The sequence below is a fragment of the Anastrepha obliqua genome, chromosome 5 (genome assembly GCF_027943255.1).
Source record: "Anastrepha obliqua isolate idAnaObli1 chromosome 5, idAnaObli1_1.0, whole genome shotgun sequence".
NCBI classification, from domain to species: domain Eukaryota; kingdom Metazoa; phylum Arthropoda; class Insecta; order Diptera; family Tephritidae; genus Anastrepha; species Anastrepha obliqua.
This window is the reverse complement of record NC_072896.1, coordinates 64,292,108-64,312,662: the sequence shown is the minus strand read 5'-3', so window position 1 is coordinate 64,312,662 and position 20,555 is coordinate 64,292,108. Positions and strand designations below refer to the sequence as shown.

Here is a 20,555-nt window from a genome sequence, read left to right as displayed (position 1 = left end):
TTCTTAGAACTAACCGCAAAGTTTCTGGATTGCAGTCAATTTCAAGATGTTCTTTAACTTGTGTTGTAAGTTTTGGAGCACTTAAATGAGGATTGAGCTTTGGCGTTCCTGTTTTCACTTTGTTTTCTACAGATTTTGTTTCTTTAAAGCATTTTATGGTGTCACATACAGTTGATCGCGGTCGATTTACAAGTTAGCCGATTTCACGCATGGTTTTTCCATTTTTATGTTACTCAATAATTTTTTTTCGCACTTCTACCGAAGTTTGGCCACGTTGTCGACTCATTTTACAAAAAAGAAAATGCGTACTTGACACAATTTACTTCCAAAACTGTCGATCGTTCCTCAATTAACTATATATAATTTAAAAAATGGGATTTCCCCATTTAAACTGTCAGAAATTACGAAGTGATGCCAGATGTCCGAGTTCTTTTTTGGCGTGAATTCTCCTCATTTTGAAAGTTTTTTGTTATTGTAAAAGAAGTGCACACGACTTATCTTATGTTTTTGTTATTTCTTAAATTATATAAATAAAGCATTTAGAAATCGAAAAATATTTTTTCAAATTGCCTTTATTTTAGCAGTGTTTTTTATACAAAGTTTAAACTAAGGTTTGTCCGAGTTCTTTATTGAGCCACTGTAGATATTGAACATATATACAGTTTTATCTGCATTTACTCCTTATCTTATATTATTTTATAATAATAGGCGAACAATGCCAATAGAATATAAATTAATTAAAATCTGATATACTGAGTAATCAAGAGCCTAAAAAAGGATAAGCAAATGTGGTACCCTACAAATAATTCACTGAGCATAATTCATTTATGAATATTTAGTAAACCTTGATTTTGTAGGTAATTGTGAAAAATACAAGTTTCTGATAAATATTTTCAACGGATAAGTCGCCGGATTCAAAATGGAGTAAGTTTTCTCTAAATAAGTTTTTGTAGAATATATGTATTATGTACGAGTATTAATTTTACTTTTTCTGCAGGACCGACCAGGAAAATCTGAGCATTGGTAAACGCTTGAAATACTTCTTCTCTTATCATTGGCGAGGATGCCTCTCAGTTCTGTTCCCCATCATATTTTTGCCAATCCTATTCACCAAGCCCGAGATGGTAAATAAATTAGTTTATTGTTGAACCAGTTTTGTATTTATGTATGGACATATTTATTGCATTTATTTTCCACCAGGAGATGCGCTGTTGTTATGTAGTGTGTTTGATGGCCACTTTCTGGATCTTTGAACTGATCCCACTGGGAGTAACCTCCCTACTGCCTGTTGCGTTTTTCCCTGTGATGGGCATTTTGGTATAAATAATTATTTACAATTTACAAACACATAATACTATTGCACTCATCATTTTTTGTAGGATACGGAAACTACGGTTGTTGCATATTTCCCAAACGCCATTCTTCTGTTCTTCGGAAGTTTGGTCGTGGCATTGGCTATTGAATATTCGAATTTACATAAACGCATAGCGTATGCTATTCTCTCTTTGATTGGTTGCGGCCTGCACAGGTAAAGGAAATTTGCATAACATTTACCTTTCATGAAGACTAAATTCATTTTTTTCAATTCAATTTTTTCGTAGATTACATTTTAGTATGTTATATATTACGATGTTTGTATCGATGTGGATCTCGAATTCTGCGGCAACAGCATTGATGTGCCCAGTCATCAAAGGCACTTTAGAGGAGATGGCAAATGTAAGTAAATTGCAAATCAACAAAATTTTAAATTTTTTAAATTTTAATGCATTTTCACTGTTTTTTGTGTATTATAGCAAGGTGTGGTTGAGGAGTATGATGAAAGCAAAGTATTAGCTCCAGACGAGTAAGTTTTTTGCCATCCTCCAGATATGTGTACTTAATAATAGTTTTCCATTATCTACCATTTTTAGCCCTCCCTATCCATCGAGAGTGGCTATTGCATTTTTCCTTGGTGTATCTTATTCATCGTCTATCGGTGGATTAGGCACCCTTATTGGCACTGGTACAAATATTGCATATAAAGGCATTTTTGAAAAAATGTTTAAAGATACAAACGACATGGAGTTTTTACCTTTTATGTGTTTCAACGTATTGCCAATGTTGCTAAACACAACTCTAGTTTCTATCGCATTACAATGGCAATTTATGGGCCTATTCAGATCGAGTAATAAAAAAATTTCTACGACTAAAGAGGCAGAAGACGCTGCTCTAGCGGTTATTAAAGAAAAGTCGAAGGAATTGGGAAAATTTTCATGTCATGAGCTTCAAGTTGGCACGCTTTTTATAGTGATGATAGTCCTTTTTCTAACTAGAAAACCAGGCATGGGTGGACTAAAAGGCTATGCGGATGTTTTAACTGATAAGTGAGCTCTGGTAAGCCCAACAAATGGTTTCGAATTTAAGAAAAATTATTTCAGAAAAATTAAGTCTTCTGCTGGGCTGATAGGCGTCTCATTCCTACTTTTTGCATTGCCCATTAATTATTTATCCATTAAATATTTCGCATGCCGCAGTAAGTTGGACATTTTTAAAGCTTTGAGTATCAAATTAACTGTCATTGCATTTTAGAGCCAAACGAAGAAGGCACTATAAAACCTCTCTTGGATTGGCCCTGGTTCACCGTCCGTCATTCATGGGGCTTATTATATTTACTTGCGGGTGGATTCGCACTCGCTGAAGGAGCATCAAAGTCGCACTTTGCGTCATATGTTGGAGAGAAGCTATCAGCCCTAAAAGTACTCCCTGCGTGGCTATTACAGCTTACCTCACTTACCGTTGCCGTAATATGCACAGCTTTCACGTCTAATGTAGCCATGTGCAACATTCTGATGCCCATCTTATTGAATTTGGTATAGAAATTATTTAAATTAATACACTGGTATAAAAAACTTTGTGCACCCCCAGGCGCTATCAATCAAAATAAATCCAACTTACCTCTGTCTACCCGCTGCATTAGGTTTAAGCATGGCTTTTCATTTGCCGGTCAGTACTCCGCCAAATGCAATAGTGTCTGCTTATGGCAACATTAGAACAAGGGACATGGTAAGTAAATATACCAAGATATGTTTGGTTCGTGTCATAACAAATTGTTTATTTTACAGGCTATTGGCGGGGTGTTACCAACCATAATTGTAATAGTTTCCCTGTTTTGTTTTGCGCAAACATGGGGTGTAGTAATATATCCTGATCTCAAAACCTTTCCACAATGGGCTAATATTAGCACCACAAAATCCTAATATTCTTAAACATTCGCCTAACGGATTTCGTTTTCCTGTTTTATTTTATTTTAAATAATGGGATTATCATTCCATTTTAGTTCTGTTAGTTAATTAAAATATTTACACACGACGGCATGACTGCTTTTGCCTTGGGGGTGAATGTGTTTAAAACACTGCATTTGTGTTTGCCGGGTCCCTCACCAAAACGTAAGTACAAATATTCACCAGCTCAATCTTCAGCGGCGCTGGCCGCCTGCTATTAAACCCTTAGAAGCACTAACTGTAATCTGTATTGCTGGAAATCAATCCGGGGGTACCTCAAGAGAACTTGGCGGTGAAATGATAGAAAAATACAGCCACCCGATTATAAAGCCTGCAAATGTTGATGTAGCATTCCTAAAATATTAAGTTTCGGTGTGTGTACTACCAACCCGACTATTCAGTTGAATTCAAGTGCCTCCTCAGGCTTTTTGTGACATATCAGTAATGGATTTAGAGTCGCGCCACTTAGGTGTATAAGTCTTCGTTTTGGGAGAGCTCCGCATAGAATGTAGTCTGAACTTTCATCACATACATATATATATTCTTTTGTAATTTGCGCTTATACCCTTTTTGGATGTTTGGCCGAACTCCTCGTTTTTGTGGTGTGAGCCTTTTGTTGTTGTACAAATGAAGAGAACTACAGTTTTAAGCGGAATCCGAACGGCAGAAATTTTTTATTAGGTGCTTTTTCAAGGCAAAAACACTCTCGCGAGGCTCGCCGATTTCTGCCCTGGGGCGATTGCTATTAGAAAAAACTATCATTTGGCGTTTTATGCACGGAGATTCGAACCTGCGCACTTCCGAATAGTAGTCACGCACCAATACATACTACTACGGCGGCCGAACTTTCATCATACAGTATGCAAAAACGGGACGGGAGACGCTTATTTCTACTACTCGGAAGTTTCGTGAAATGATAACAAAGAACGATCAATACTCCCGGTAGTACCCAGTAAGAGTTCTTAAGCCCTCTTCACACACATACTTCAAGCTATTCTGGAAAGAAGGATCAACTGTTTAGCCTTTATGTGGTCTTTTGTGAGCCTGCACAAGCGTTCTGGTTCATGAGATTTTGATATAGTGCCTAATTTCACTAGGCAGTCCACCTGTTCGTGGTTATCAGCATCTTCATGCCCCAGTAAAACAGTGTTCTTTGATCCCGAGGCATTGAGGATAGTGAAACATACCTCAACAATGAAGCTATCTAACAAAATGCAAACAGATTGCAACAGATTTCTATGCCATGGAATTCTGCTTGAAAAAGTGAGGGATAAAGGCCCATGGGTATCGACCATCTGTGTACCAAATAAGGCCACCACTTATGCTAGTAAATGACCAATAAGTCATTCTTGAGGATAGGCCCCATGTTTTACGAAAAACACGTGTGCAGGCGAAAAAGGTCCCCATCGCCTTTTGGTAACAGCATCTAAGTGAGCATTCCAAGTGAGGTTTCAAGATATATTGCTTCTTTAGAAAAACTGATCTTTTTTCTGCCTAGAGTCGGTTATATTATAGATAGGATTTATTGAAAGTTCTTTGCTGTCGCACCCCTTCTCAGTGACGCGCAGGCTTCATTTCACGAGGTTCGATATAGTTTCCTCATGCTTCCCTGAGATGCAGGTCACCAAATAATCCTCATAACTTTGTGGTGAAACCATTGGTCATGCAACATGTATGGGAGTTCATCTATAACCAAGATCCACAGAAAACGATAGAGTAAACACCCCTGAGGGAATCCTCTGGGGGTCATTCGTAATTTATGTGTTCCTCCTTGTTCCATGCTGGTTTTGTTTCTCTTCATTTCTACTAAGGCTATGTATTGAAGTCCGTGGATTTACTCGGTTGATGGGCAAGTTGTTTCATGCACAGAGGTCGGTCCGTCAGTTTTATTTTTATATGGTGCTGATCCAGGATTTTCTCCATACCTTTAGGGCTTTGATCGTGGCTACATGTTTGATACTCCATTGGAGTAGAATGGGGTAGACTCTTGCAAGTCTTGGTGATTTATATGTGCGAAACGTAGATATAGCTCATTGTAGTCGTTCTTCTGTGGTAAGCTTATTGGCAGGGCTTTGTTATCTGCCTATGACGGACGGTGGGTCAGTCCATGAGGGTCGATTGTCCTGCCTGCTGAGCAGCACGGGAAATGTGTTTTATACAAAAGTTGCCTCGTTTCTTTAGGATTCTGTGTAAAGCTCCCATTTGGTTTTTAGAGTGCAAATATTAATTGTATGATCTTTTGAGAAGGCTTTTCTGAGGTGCATCACTGTTAGAATGTTGTTTATTTCATCACAGCCGTCTCTCAAGGTAGCCCTCTTGGGTATTCTCAACTCTCTCCTTAAGGGCATTAACAAATGTTGACTCATTGCCACGATTTATAATACTTATATTATAACTACTAATAAACTAAACGAGGTACTCACCCCTACTGTTCTTGTTTAAGCAGTCCCATACTGCATGATGGGCGGTGCCATCGTAGCACAGGATTCAAGTTCGGCCACAGTGTTCGACGAGGTGCTATCTCCTCCTCACCTGTGGGATATGCGGAAACTACAATATACTCTTGTTAGAAACGTCTCTTGGAGAAGAAACGTTAGTTTACTGCTTAAAACTATCGCCATTCTTTGGCAAGGACTGTTGGCATAAATTAACTTACCATCAGTTGTGTTCAGGCCTTTTACAGCACTATCAACAATCCTGAATAAACCTTCTCCACAGAACATCAGATCTCTGTTTTGGCATGGTCGTGATAGATATATACATACGAATATATATACCAAAATGCTCAGAATGATGAGAGGAGTCGATTTAGATATATCTTTTTAACTACGATTCATCGTTCGTCCGCACGCACGATAGCACGAGCAAAATTTAATATATTTCAATCAAACTTAGTACATCAAGCTAGTTTGGTGTTTAAAATGGGCGAAATCGGTCACTAACGCCAATCTCCCATATATTGGGAAAACCTTTCAAAACAGAAAAACGTGGTATCTCTATTATACGAGGTGTGTTCAAAAAATAAATTGAATTTTCAAATTTCACGTACATTCGACTTTCGATTATTATTTCATGGCTTTAGTATGATAGCATGTTTATATATATTACTATATGTAGTTTGTCTGTGAGATGCATAAATAAGACAAGTGTTTTGCGTGTTCGGCGATTTTCTGCTACCGAAAAACCGAGTTATCGACTGAGAGGAACTTGTTCGGAAAATCTGCAGCAGGTTTACGGACTATTAGTGGATTTCGGTTTACCAAGCCAGTAGTCGTGTATTTTCTTTTGTTTTTCTCCTTGCAGCTTGTTTTTTTGTTTTTTATTGTCTTTTAATTGTTCTGGAGAGCTGGGAGAGTGTTTTGGTTGATTTGCGCTTGCGGTTGATTGTGCTTAGAATTGTGACATTGTTCAGCAACGAACGTATTTAAAGCAGTACACATAACAGGTGTGCTGCCGAATGCAGTTGGTACCGTGGTTGCTGCACTTTTTGTTTACTTCTTTTAGAGTCATATTCGCGTGCGAGAGCGTAATATTTGGTCGGACCGCAAACGGCTGATTATTATTGATTGAAGTTAGATCAGTTGCATTGTGAGCTTGTCTATGCCCGCGAGGGGGAGAATGTTGGGCTTTTAACAAGTGAGCTTTTAACAAGTGATTAATTTTGTATTTATTTTAACTTGATTTTTATATAAAAATCTAGACGTTGCAAAGCACAGCTTAACCTATGTATTTCGCACTTTGGATATAGAGTCCTACTGGTTTTATTATCAGTTGTTGGCAACATTTTACCAAGTTTGGCAAGCAAAAATTTAAACAGTGTGGTGTTGTATGTTAACGTTTGGTTCAAATGCACAGTGGCGAACAAAGCACTTAACCAAGATTTGCAATTCTTTTAGTTAGTTGACGCAACAATTTCTAAAGCTTCTACTCGCATAAGCAAGTTTATTGGCATTCATGTGAAATTATTCTATCACTGAATGATGATAAATTTGATGGCCAAACTAAAAAGAAAATGATTGCCAACAGGGACAAAACCTCAGATTTTAGCAAACGCTATGACCCGTCGAAGGAAGAATTGACTCAAACGTTGTTTGGTAAGTTGAATGACTTTTTGTCATATTTTTTAATCTCTTGTTAATTTTTTTGTTTTTGGTTATTTAACTTATTTTTCTTTTTTTGTCCAGACAAACACTGGGTTTCGTATCGGAGAAGAGCAAACAATTTCTATCACGACTGCAGATCGACGACAGTTTTCTAAAGGAAGATGTATCTTCTTGGGATAAAAGCTGCTTTTCTAAAAGCTAAAAGAAGAAAAGTCCTTTGAGAGTTGTAAATCATGCTGCAGAAAGTGCTGTTAAATTAATGCAAGGTTTTAGCGGACTTATCACGGCTGAAGAGGAAGCAAAACCGTTCTTGCTGCGCTGTGTCTAGGAACATAGAGAATTGTATCCGGACTGTAAAAACTACTCTGACTAATTGTTATTTCTTTGTGTTTAATTAAATATTATATTAATGTTCATTTCATTTAATTTTTACTTTTATTCACTCAATTTATTGCATTTATAGTGATTTTATAGCAGATCGAAATATCAGGACAAAACACGAGATTTACCAAACTTTGAAGCTCGGTCGGCGCTGGTTGCAACTATGCTAGAAAGATGAAATTCTATGTTTGAGCATCTTATAGCATTAGTAAAAAATGTACCCCCCTACATTTCGAAATTAGAAAAAAACAATTTTTTATCATATAAGGGATACCCAAATGCATATGCATACATATACATTAACAAGTGAAGTAATTGGTCAGTCCATTTGAAGCGACATTGCTTTATTCAACTGGCGCTGAGTAAGTAAGTAAATACACTCACCTGATAATAGTGCCATGAGAGCAGATACATACGTAAAAGAGCAAGATGATACTCTTGGGGTATGATAAAATCAAATAAGAGTTATGGTTTATTAAAACGACACCTTAAAATAATGCTAGCACTATAAAATTGCAAAAAAACGAACAGAAACATGTAGTATCAATTTACTTCGCAAGAAAACAAGAGGGAGCAAAGCAAATTTTTGTAATAGAATTGAAATTTATAAATCCACATGGATTCGTATATAAGTATCCCGCAATTTATGTATTTACGTAACAAATATATGTGCGAACTACAAAGGGAGTAGCACATACAGTCACTCACACCTTATTTGATATAGTCATAAATATCAGCACATTATTGAACGCTTTATGCATAATACTCGTCTGGTAAATAAGTGACGACAGGCTCCAAATAAAATTTTCTGGGAGAAAGAGTGTCAGTGGTTACTGTGCCAATTGAGGAAAAATCCAGCAGCAAGCGATTTAGGTATTTAGGTAAGACTTGATTCGAACTGAGGCACACAAATTTAAATGCCATAATAGTCCGTAAGAGATTGCAGTTTGCGCGTGACCATCTAAATATAGGGTGGGCCATGTAAAATTTGCTTTTTGAATCGGCTATAAAAAAAAAACTAATCAATATTTTTTTAAACTTTTTTTTGTTTTAAAGATTGAAAATTGTCATTTATGAATGAAAAATAATATCGTTCAAATGACTGCCACGACTGGCTTTACAGTAGGCCATTCGATCAACCCAATTTTGACGTGATAACGTCTTATAATTCGATTTAACAGGCTGCACGCACGGAAAAATGTGTCGTTACCTTGCTCATTTGTCGTTACCTTGCTCATTGCCGTTACCTTGAATGAACTGCAAGCGAAAGCGCGGAACGAACGACAAAGCAAAGAAAGCAAACGAAAGGCAACGTTCGATATCTTGCTCTCTCCTATTTAAGTGAGCGTATATATGTATGTATATGCGCATATGCACATATATATAAATTCACGTATTTGTATTTGCATATACCTTCTTATTGATTATTGTTAATTTGATTTACTTGAAGAATTTAAAATAAAACCAAGTTTGTTAATAATACCTGTTGTTTTAATGTTATTATTATTAATTTTTTTATTATATTATATATGAAGGAAAAAATGTATGGTAATATTTACCATATACCTTATAAGATATGTTGTATACTAATATATGTATATAAACATGCATATACATATACAATTTCGCGCCATTTTCAAAAAGAACAAATCTATATGTAAAGATGCATACAAGTCATATGGACATATCAAATATACGAATCTATTCCGTACGCAAGCAAATGTAAGCTAATGTGCTTGAACTGCAAGCGAGAGCGCGGAACGAACGACAAAGAGCACAATCGGCCCCCGCGTTCGGCAACGTTCGACATCTGGCTCTGTCCTACTTGAGTGAGCATATATATGTATGTATATGTATGTATATGCGCATTTGTATATAAATTCACATACTTGTATTTGCATATGCCTTCTTCCTGTGTGCATGGTAATGAACCAATTCTCTGTTGAGAATAAACGATGATAGGAAAAATAGGAAATGAAAGGGAGTGTTTCAAGTGTAATGTGTCTTGAGAAAGTCAAATCGATGATTATGCCTCTAAGTGTTGTTGACTTATTAATGTCTGATGCACAATCGAAATTGAAGATATCTTTCATGAATTTGATAAATGTTTCGTCATTTTTCACGTTTGTGTAAATGTAACTTGACCTATTCCATTGCAATTCCATTTACCTCCTCCTCTATATCCATACAAAATATCTATCAAACAAATAAAATTAAAATTTTGTTTTGAAAATTGCAACCATTCCATCAATATTTTCTTATGACGTTGTCACGTTAAACTATCGTCAGTAAGCCGACTTTACAGACAACCTCCTTTTTTAAGCACATTTTCGATTGTTTGGGCTCAAATTTTATGAATGGCAACTTCGATTTCGTGTTTTAAAGCATCAATCGTCTCTGGATGGTTCGCATAGCATTTGTCCTTAACGGCTCCCTACAAAAAATAGTCCAACGGGTTTAAATAACAGCTCCGAGGCGGCCAATTGTCGGCCATGTCATCCTCTTCAATTTTTGGAAACAAAAACTCGTCGAGCATGTCACGGTAACGCTCGCCATTTACTGTAACCGCGACTCCTCGCTCATTTTCGAAAAAAATGACCCCATGATGCCGCCAGACGAAAAACCGCACCAAACAGTGACTCGTTGTAGATGCATTTGCTTCTCTACAGTAACGTGTGGATTTTCTGAGCCCCAAATCCGACAATTTTGCTTATTGACATAGCCACCGATGTTAAAATGAGCTTCATCAGAAAGAAGAAGAAGACTCACCACTTTGGAAAAAGGTTTTCAATATTTCCCAATTTTGTTCAAGCGTATAGCGTCCCATTTCGTAAATGTCAAACCTTTAAGTAAATTATGAACTCATTTGACATGTCATTTGTGTTACCAATCTCAAAAAATAGGTGGTTCAAAAAGCAAACCCTATATGGCCCACCCTGACTTGTAAGTATCTCAGCAAGCTCCTTTTATTGTATGGTGCGGAAGCATGGACAATAACATCATCTGATGAGTTGGCTCATGGAGTGTTTAAAACAAATGTTCTGTAGAGCATTTATTAACTTTTGGCAACAGTTTTGTGAAGTCCACAAGCGGTGAAACGATAAGCTATAGATATGAACATATAGCAGCCAGCTGGTCATAGGCTGCGTTGTGCGGATGAATACAAATTAGAATATTTCTCAATGTTGCAGAGACTTTTACATAGAGCAACATTTGATTTTTATTAAACATTAAAGTATTAAAATGAATTTTTTTACTTTTCCTTTTTGTGTGATTCCGTTTGCATGTAGGTATGTATGTATGTTATACTTGACTCTTTTAACATTTGATATCCTCCAAATGTACATTCGAATATTCCACATTCACTTAATTTTACCTAATACATGTATCTAATTGATAAATTGATATCGAAAAAATGCATTGAAATCCCAAATTTTTCATTGTGATATGAAAAGCTCACACACGCACTTTACATGCATGTGCAGCGTTAAATGTAGCACATCCCTGCAGGGAAATTCATAACTCGTGCATCAACAATTCTGGTTGGAATCGGTGCCATTTCGATAATTGTGCACCGTTCACTATGAGAGAGAGTAGTGTTGAGAGTATCAACGTCTCACCTCATAGTTTGACAAAATACATAAACAACCTCCCTTTTAACATGTGACAAGCATCATTGACACTTCTAGGATGTCGGCGCGAAAAACTCACTAGTTGCTTACATAGTGAAGGAATGTGAAGAACTAGATATGATCCGAACTCCACTAGCGGGAAAGCAGTTCGAATGTATGTAGCTATTCTACATACACACATATGAGCACATTGCGCTTGCCATGAAATTGCTGATGTGTAACGAGGTCAATAACTAAATGGGAAGTCGTCAGCCATCAGCTGACGCAGCAGTTAGAAAATTTACAGTTACACCTGTTTGGTTGAAGGAAATTGATTAACGGCGTTGATGGTTGCGGATGCGATGGCGAAAAATATCTCAAATTTACAACATTTAGTCGGAAAACGCTCATAAATAGTACACAAGGCTCATTAAAATAAAAGATTTTTTGATACCTTTAGAAAGCTTGATCCCGGTCAATTCGTGAAGTATCCTAACAAAACTAAATAAATTGTATCGAAAAAATATATATATGTATGTACATATATCCAGCGTAGAAAAAAAATTATAAGGAATGCATTTTCCTATAACTTTATATATTAGGTGCGCAACTAAGTTCCCGCTGTTTGTCAATAGATGCCGGAAGCAGTGCGTGTTAGACGATTCTAACATAACCTAAACGTCATAAACCAAGCTTAGACATATGGTAAACAAACTGCTTCGACACAATAGTGATTTTGTTTTGGTTTTGTGAAAATGTTTGATTTTGTGCCGAATAATCGTCATTTGCGGGAAGTGTTGATTTTCCTCTTTCATTCAGCAAAAAAACTACGGATGAAGCGCATCGAGAGCTACAAAAGGTTTATAGAGATGATGCTTTAAGTGAAACAACGTGTCGAGATTGGTTCCTCCGCTTCAAAGCCGGTGATTTTAATGTTGTCGACCGTCCGCGCGAAGGAAAGCCAAAAACCTTCGAAGACGCTGAATTGGAGGCATTGCTCAATGAGGATCCGTGTCAAACGCAAATATAAGGAGTTATCCGGCCGGGGATTGCCCGGTCATGCTTCGACGTCGTCGCCTTGGCCGAATATTCACGCTGCGAAGGTTATGCTATATATTTGGTGGGACCAAGTCGGTGTTATTTGTTATGAACTGTTAAAACCAAGCGAAAACATCACTGGGGATCGGCCTTACGTTGCCAAGCCCGTTAAAACCTACCTGGAAACACTGAAATGGGATATTGCAACGTCCGATTATCACCTGCTCCGATCGATGGCACATGGTCTAGCTGACCAGCAGTTCCATTCATATGAAGACATCAAAAAATGGGTTGATCCGTGGATAGCCCCAAAAGATGAACAGTTTTACCGCGACGACATACGAGATATACCAAAAAAGATGGGAAAAAGTAGTAACCAGCGATGGGCAATACTTTCAATGATTCACTTGTAACCATTTTTTAGAATAAAGTTGTATTTTCATCATAAAACAGCGAGAACTTAGTTGCACACCTAATATGATTCTTTGATGAGCTTTCGCTTTTTGATATATAATATTACACTATTTTGATATAAAACAAACTTTCTTTTCGAAATAATAATAAAACTGTATCGTATTTTTAAAATTTGGCAACAAAACATAATGTTTTTTTTTGAAATAAATGTCTATATCATGTTGAACTGCATGTTTATCTGAAAACTACCAGTTGTCTCAGTAGCTTTAAATTCCTTTTCGGAATGGAATGCCAAAATTTCGAATTTGCCGCCAAGTTCCATCTGTATTTAAAATGTTAATCTGACCGAAAAGTTTTTTTAGCTTTGCCCAAAGGCGTTTACTGTTGCGATTGCAACAGCTAATTTGCCTTTGAACCATTTTTATATTTGTTTAGGTATCATGGCGTTTAGGCGAAGGTAACGATTGCTAACAAATATTTAAAATACAATTCCAGCGTAACATTAGTGACAACCTATTGAATATAGCACAGAGTTCACGGGAACCCAAAAGAAGTTCATTGTTCGGCGGTTCGAAGGAACTTTAAGTGCTTCACACAACCCACTTCTTTTGGAAATTCCTGCAAACAAGAAAGTCTAAACTCCCACACCTTATGACTGCATATCTGTGATGGGCTACAACATCGATATAGATAGCATTGCAAACGGATCATGTTTGCATAAGTATTTGTTCACTTCGTTTTTATAAAAATTAAAATATTTATATTGAAATTTGAGACTCGTAAAAAAAGCCGAGCAGCTCTGTATGGTTCTTGTTTGTACCACCAATTAAATAAATAAACTTTTAAGTACACTTTCTATGGTTTCTTTATATTTTTAAAAAATAACATTTATGAATCACTATTTGGTCATATACATATCGCACCCTAAATACAAAAGGGTCACAACTCAAAATGTACTTCTGCTCAAATATGAGTGAGACGTTATCATTAAAACGGTCCGCGGATGACATATGACAAAAATACATTTTTTGTTTTTTGGTAGGACTGTTATAAGCTTACATGGCAAATTTCAGCGTGATATGTTACATAGTTTGTTTTCTGTGCTACTGTAAACAAGTCAACCTCGAGTGTGGAAAATTTTGAGTTGTGACCTTTTTGTATTTAGGGTGCGATATGTTCTGTACAAATCGGAACTATATAATAGGCAAGATTAGGCAAATAAGTCGAAGTGTTTGAGCACGTTGTGCTTGGAATTTTTTTTTTTTGCTGTACGTGTACAGCACGTTTTGCTTTGCTAATTATTTGGAAGAGTACACCGCGCATACTACATACACTTTGCATTTACATATTTTGGCACCCTCTTCGCACAAACACAAGAGTCTTTACGAGAGGCACTGAGCTGCAATAATATTAGTTGTAATTCATACATCAAAGCAAAAAAATATAAAAAAGACACCCAGAGATATTTGCAGGGATTGCAATTAATTTGAGCAAACAGCGAAAAGTCCCAAATAGGATTTAAAAAAATTTGGAAACTGAATGACTTAGTTTCAATGAGCCTTCACTACATCTATGCGACGTAAATATGCATTTACCATATGTATATGTATATAATAACCCAAAGTGTTCATATATTGAAAATATATTGTATATTGTGGCAAATGTAATGGGTGCAATAGGATATGTCAATTTTTTCAAACCTTATCTTCCATGTTTGCTTTTTCGAAAACGCTCATATATAAAACAAATTAACCAAATCAGACGGTACTTTCACTGATGAGCAGGACATTTTTCCAAGCAAGATGTAAGCTACTTTTATATCCTGAAAATATTACCCTCCAAGCGGCGCTAGCTTTGAATATTTATAACGTATATGAATGTTTATTGTGCGATTCCGCATGTTCTCAAAATATGTGTTAGCAAAATATGAGAGCAAATACTTTTCCGGAAAGTTACCAATTCGAATCGAGAAATTTTGTATTTGTGGTTTTTGTGTTTTTTGAAATCAAAATGTCAGAAACATCTCAATAGTGGCGTCACACCAATGGTATGTGAGGCACGCTCCCACTAATACTGACGGGTGTTTTTTTAACTATTATCTTTTTAATTGGTTTAAACAGCTGACGCACGTTTCGTGTTTTGTTTCACTGTCAAACATCTTCAGTTTTGCCTATAATTTAACCATGAATCGTCTTACAAACGAACAACGCTTGCAAATCATTGAATTTTATTATAAAAATGCGTGTTCTGTTAAGAAAGTTTAAAGTAGAAAAATTGTGTTCAACGACGAAAGTCATTTTTGGATCAATGGGTACGTAATTAAATAAGCAGAATTGTCGATTTTGGAGTGAAGATCAGCCAGAAGAATTGCAAGAGCTAACAATGTATCCAGAAAAGGTCACAGTTTGGTGCGGTTTATGGGCTGGAGGTATCATTGGACCGTACTTCTTCAAAGATGCTGCGAATCGTAACGTAACTGTGAATGATGAGCGCTACCATGAAATGATATCCAACTTTGTTTTGCCCAAAATGCAAGAGCTTGACTTGCATGACATGTGGTTTCAGCAAGACGGTGCCACATGCCACACAGCACGCGTAACAATGGACTTGTTGAGAGGCGAGTTCGGTGAACATTTTATTTCTCGTTCGAGACCTGTCGATTGGCCACCCAGATCGTACGATATAACGCCGTTAGATTATTTTTTGTGGGGCTATGTTAAAGCTTATGTCTATTCAGACAAGCCTGCTTCAATTAACGCATTGGAAGACAACATTAAAGCATTTATATGTGAGATACCGGCCGAAACATAGGAAAGAGTATGCCAAAATGGGACTAAGCGGATGGACCATTTGAGGCGCAGTCGCGGTCAACATTTGCATGAAATAATCTTCAAACATTAAATTATATGGACTGTACTATCGAGTTAAATAAAAATGTCATGCATTTTTCTGAATTTCACGTGTCTTTTTTTGAAAAACTTACCTATAGCTCTTAAAAAATCACCTTTTATAACAATCCTCCACCTCGGCTAATTCTACCCTGGGAACACAAAAGCATAACTTCTGGGTAGAGCCGCGTTTATGTCCGAAGACACAACAGGTACCTGCGTTCAGGTTCCTTTCATGCAGGCATATGAAGGCTATACACCGTTTATAGTCCCAATCATTCCCACTGTGTTTATAGGTGCTTCCAAAGTAAAGGAGACATCTGAAAACTTGCAGTAGAGTTATCTTAATTCACCACCGACTTGTCTTCTGCACGATACTGTATTGAATGTTTCACTCAAACGTCTGTGCTTGTTGTCGGTTCGTCAGAAACTGTACGCCTTCTCTGTTGCTGAAACGCTTTGGGTTCCCAATCAATATGGCGAAGTCGCGTCATGATCTTACCTGCGAACGTTTGCGGTACTGGGGAATGGTTGATGATCCAGAGCTTGATCCAGGATAGCTCGTTCCTCTCTGAAGCGGTTGCAATAAAACATGACGTGCTCTGTGTTTTCATCAGTATTCGGGCAGTTTGGACAGAAAGGGCTGTCTGCCAACTTAAAATGGTGCAGGTATTCCTGAAAACATCCATGTCCGCTGAGCAACTGCGAAAAGTGGTAGTCGATGTCTCCATGTTTTCTCATTAACCACTCATCAACGTGTGGTATGAGTTTGTAGGTACAACGTCTGCTTTATGACTCATCCCACCGCTGCTGCCACCGGCCTATTGTCAGCAGTCGTTCAGCTGCTTTTTCTACTGGTGTGGGCCGCGTTCCTTGCCCGTTATAGAGCTGTATTTGTGGTTCGTTTTAACAAATACGTAAAGGAAGCTCGAGAGAAGAATACTACGATCATGTACTTCCTTATATAGATCACAAAATAGTAACTGCACCAAATACATACCGAACTCAAAGCTTTATAACACAGCGAAAGTGCCCAGAATTGATTGTCATATTATTAATTTAATAAGAAAACATATCCAGCGTTGCCTACACAATACCAAAAACATATTAATAAGAGCGTTTTACTACGAAAGCGACGATTATTTCTCACTAGCTATTTCTAATGGATTTGCACCTGCCGAATCTTTCTTATACCTCGACAAAAATGGCTTTATACAAAACGAAAACCACACGCCAATAATATATCACATATTCAGAAGAGCGAACAATAAAATAATCACATCAAAAACACTTAATGCAAATAATAAACGTTTTGATACATATATTTCAAGCTGCGACAAAATCGAATCCACCCTTACTATTAAAAACTGTTGGTGGTTAACAAATGACACGCAACACTAATTCATACCACCTTTCTAGTCTGACTACCTTCTTTTACTACTTTTAAGCCTTTTATTATAAACAATAATCTATGCATCGTTTTTGTTCCCTTTTTCCCTGCATCAAAGATACAAAATATTTAATAACTTGTAAGTTAAAACAAAATTAATTTCAATACTAAGGAAAAGTTACTAGACATCAGATAATATACGTACTTGAGAGCTCGTCTAGAGACATTGTACGACACATCATTAATATACTAATACTATTGTTTATTGTAGTACTTAATAATATTAACTGATAATAAATAAACAAATATAAAAAAAAAAAAAAAAAAAATACGTAATACATTCATATGATATTTACTTTGAAAACATAAATCTAGTATTTCGTCGGGTTGTGCTTTGCGCACTAAGATCTGCATTCCTAACTGCACCGATACAGGGTTTTGGTTTTGGTATTTTTTTTTTCTTGGCATTTTTTCTAGGCAGTAATATGCCATGTTTTTTTCGTATACCCTTAATTGGGTGTTGTCCGAACTCCTCCTTCTGGTTGTGTGCGCGTCTTGATGTTTTCCACAAATGGAGGGATCTACAGTTTTATGCCACCTCCAAACGGCAGATGGTTGTAAGGCATACCGAAACGAATACTACATTATTTGCGTTTTGGTCATCATTACTCCTTGGACATAGTGGATACTTTCTGTCACTGAAGCAGTGTACTTTAAGTATATACTTTCTCTGCATTTGTTCGATTCAGTTTTTTGCATATTCGGGATTAAGGTGTGCGTTCCCTTTCTTTGAAGATATATTTTTCCAACGCTTTACCATTCCTGAAGACATACAGCCGATTCTAGGTCAACTACCTAAAGTCGGCTCAGAATCCATTTATTTTGTTCAGCAATTAAATTCTCGCGAGAAGTGTGCTTAAAGCAATAAGGTGCGTCAAGCATGAACCCTGATAAAGTTGGAGCAGATAAGTCTCGGCCGGTCAGCGTGCCGTATTCATGAGTAAGCAAAACAAGTTGGTGCTCATACATTTGGTTGGTGAGCGTACATTTGAATATATTGTGAAAACTTTACATACATAAATATGTATGCACAAGTTCTCATACGGCATGGGCATGTACTGTATCTACATATAGATTTACATATGCACATGCGACCATTTCTTCCTGTACGTGTGTTTGTGAGCTGTGAACGGTTGTGACTGTGCTGTATCCGACTGACTGGCTTCAATTAATTTTCTATGAGTATATTTAGACTTTGTTTTCACATCTTGTTCGACAGTAGGCAATCAAATTCTCCCTAACGGTCTCCTGTACCAGTACTAAATACAGTTGTTTCGCAGTTTTCAGAATTTCCGTTTTTTGCTATTTTGCTGATTACAAGTAGATTATCAATAGAACGTTGCATTTATTTAACTACTAAATATTCAAGAATATTGAAAATTAATATAAAAACTTCAGTTCTTTCAAAATTCTGCAAATTCGATGTTTCCTCTTTTAGCTGCTCTGGTATATCAACACGCGTTACAGTTGTCTTCCTCCGGCACTCAATTTGACTTGCCCCGTAATGGCGTTGCCAGTGAATCAGGTTATGAGCCAATCAACACTGAAAATCGGAGTTACTACTCCTCTTTACAACGCAGTAGTCAGTCATATCAACAACGAGGATTGCATCAAAATCAACAGCAGCATCAATCAGCAACTATCAACATGTTGGACTTAAGCGTTTCATTTGAGGAATCGGCGCCTTTGAAGCAAGGCCAACAACTAGAGGTTACTACATACCCACCTCCAACATTTGATTTTGGTATGCCACGAAATATAACAGCTCGTTCGGGTCAAACGGCAACGATAAATTGCCGAGTCGAGCAATTGGGTGATAAATCGGTGAGTTTGGACAAGTATAAAAGTGAACTTTTACTTAAATATTATACACTACGTACAGTCATACGAAAGCAGTTGAGTTTGCTGAACACCATTTGTTTATTCTCTTTTGATTTCAGCTAACTACTTTTACAATTTATTTATAAGTAAATTGCATGCTTAGTAGTTTTTTATATGGCCATTTGTAAACCAGATCGATATTCGGAAATGGAATAGTCTCTTAATTTATCTTGAATTTCAATTTACGTAGGGAACTACTGCGGGTGATGAAATTTGATTTTCTCAGTACATCAATTGAGTAAATAAATCGTTGGATTTCCATGGTATTTTTTCGGAGGTTTGCCATTGCCTACCGAGAGGCGCCTATTATTAGAAACAACTTTTCTATAATTATATGATGAACAGTGGGTTCGACTTTGGACCTATCTGTCGAGTATATTTCTACTATGAAAAAGTTCCTCTGCCGTTCCGTGGCAGTACAAATACATATTTACTGGAATGGCTCGGGGTTGGAAATTCAATGCTTTAGCATTATCAGATTTACGACCATTAACCTTAAACGGATGTTGGAGAGCAATTTGGCCAGAATGTGTAAAAAGTAAAAATCCTGCGGATCCAAATACAAAAGAATATCACAATATAATTGATTTGGCACACGCAGTTGAAGGGGAGGGTTTTGATGACTTGGTATTCGATGACATTGATGAACAGATGAGTGATAAAGTTCTAAGCGAAGAGGAAATATTACATTTTGCCCCACAGAATGTTGCTTCTATAAAAAGCAGTGATAGTGAAGAACCTGTACAATTAACTACAAATTTAATTCAAGAAAGACTTCAACTTGCAAATAAATTAGGACACCATTTCATCTCAAATGATCCCAATGTCGAAAGAGCTGCACAATTCCAACATGAGCTGAATTCATGTATGGGCGTTACGAAGAGGTAGCAAGAATTGGGGAACAACGGCTCATAACAGTGTTCATTGTTAAAAATGTAGATGCTGAACGAGAAAGAGAAAGTCCAGTTCAAAATTATTCCAGCGATGATAGTAATTGTATACGCGTTCGAAGCAAGCGAATGCGAATAACTGATGATGTCAGCAATTAAATTTATGCTCCTGTATTTATGATTATCACTTATTTTTTATTTTTTATTTTTTTATCTTAAAAATTGAATAACCTATTCTTTTAACAACATAGCTGTTTTACATAATTATTTTTAGTCCCTGAAGTTGCTATGGATTTAATTTCTATTATTTTTAAGATTAGAGTGCATAACTTTTTTATCTTTAATAACTATGATTTAATTAAATAAACACGAATACTTGTTCCTAAATATCCTTGTTTTTCACTATTTATTGTATATATTTTTAATAGGTTTTAGAGATTAGGAACCAATCACCTATTTTTGCATACGATCAATGTCTTTTTTTACACGATTTTTTCTGGAACGAATCTACCGTGTAAAAACAGAATTAGGGGTATTTCGAAATTTGACTGATTTTCTTCCCTTTAGCATCAAAATACCTTTCGAAATATACCCTAGCAATATATTTAGAGAAAACTTGAAAATTCTCACTTCACCATT

At 36.6% G+C, this 20,555-nt stretch overlaps 2 protein-coding genes across 2 annotated transcripts in view; both read left to right on the top strand.

Annotated features, from left to right (window-relative positions):
• The first annotated feature begins 838 nt into the window (after positions 1-838).
• On the top strand, positions 839-3,353 carry LOC129247800 (protein I'm not dead yet). Its single transcript, XM_054887112.1, has 11 exons — positions 839-924; positions 998-1,124; positions 1,201-1,317; positions 1,380-1,528; positions 1,602-1,716; positions 1,794-1,843; positions 1,911-2,363; positions 2,418-2,512; positions 2,569-2,849; positions 2,905-3,042; positions 3,102-3,353. The coding sequence occupies exons 1-11, from the start codon at positions 920-922 to the stop codon at positions 3,234-3,236; spliced, it is 1,665 nt and encodes a 554-aa protein (XP_054743087.1). The 5' UTR covers positions 839-919; the 3' UTR covers positions 3,237-3,353.
• Positions 3,354-18,634: 15,281 nt separating this feature from the next.
• The window catches only part of LOC129247726 (zwei Ig domain protein zig-8), a 68,238-nt gene continuing 66,317 nt past the window's right edge, over positions 18,635-20,555 (top strand). Inside the window, exon 1 of the mRNA XM_054886997.1 lies at positions 18,635-18,969. Coding sequence (XP_054742972.1) covers positions 18,793-18,969 — 177 coding nt within the window. The 5' untranslated portion in view covers positions 18,635-18,792. The remainder of the gene's footprint in view (positions 18,970-20,555) is intronic.

What these genes read in the sequence shown, in the direction of transcription:
- LOC129247800 (XM_054887112.1), top strand. An exon ending in CTTTAGAGGAGATGGCAAAT is followed by an intron (nt 1,717 to 1,793) that starts GTAAGTAAATTG and finishes TGTGTATTATAG; the next exon opens with CAAGGTGTGGTTGAGGAGTA. An exon ending in TGCCCATCTTATTGAATTTG is followed by an intron (nt 2,850 to 2,904) that starts GTATAGAAATTA and finishes GTGCACCCCCAG; the next exon opens with GCGCTATCAATCAAAATAAA.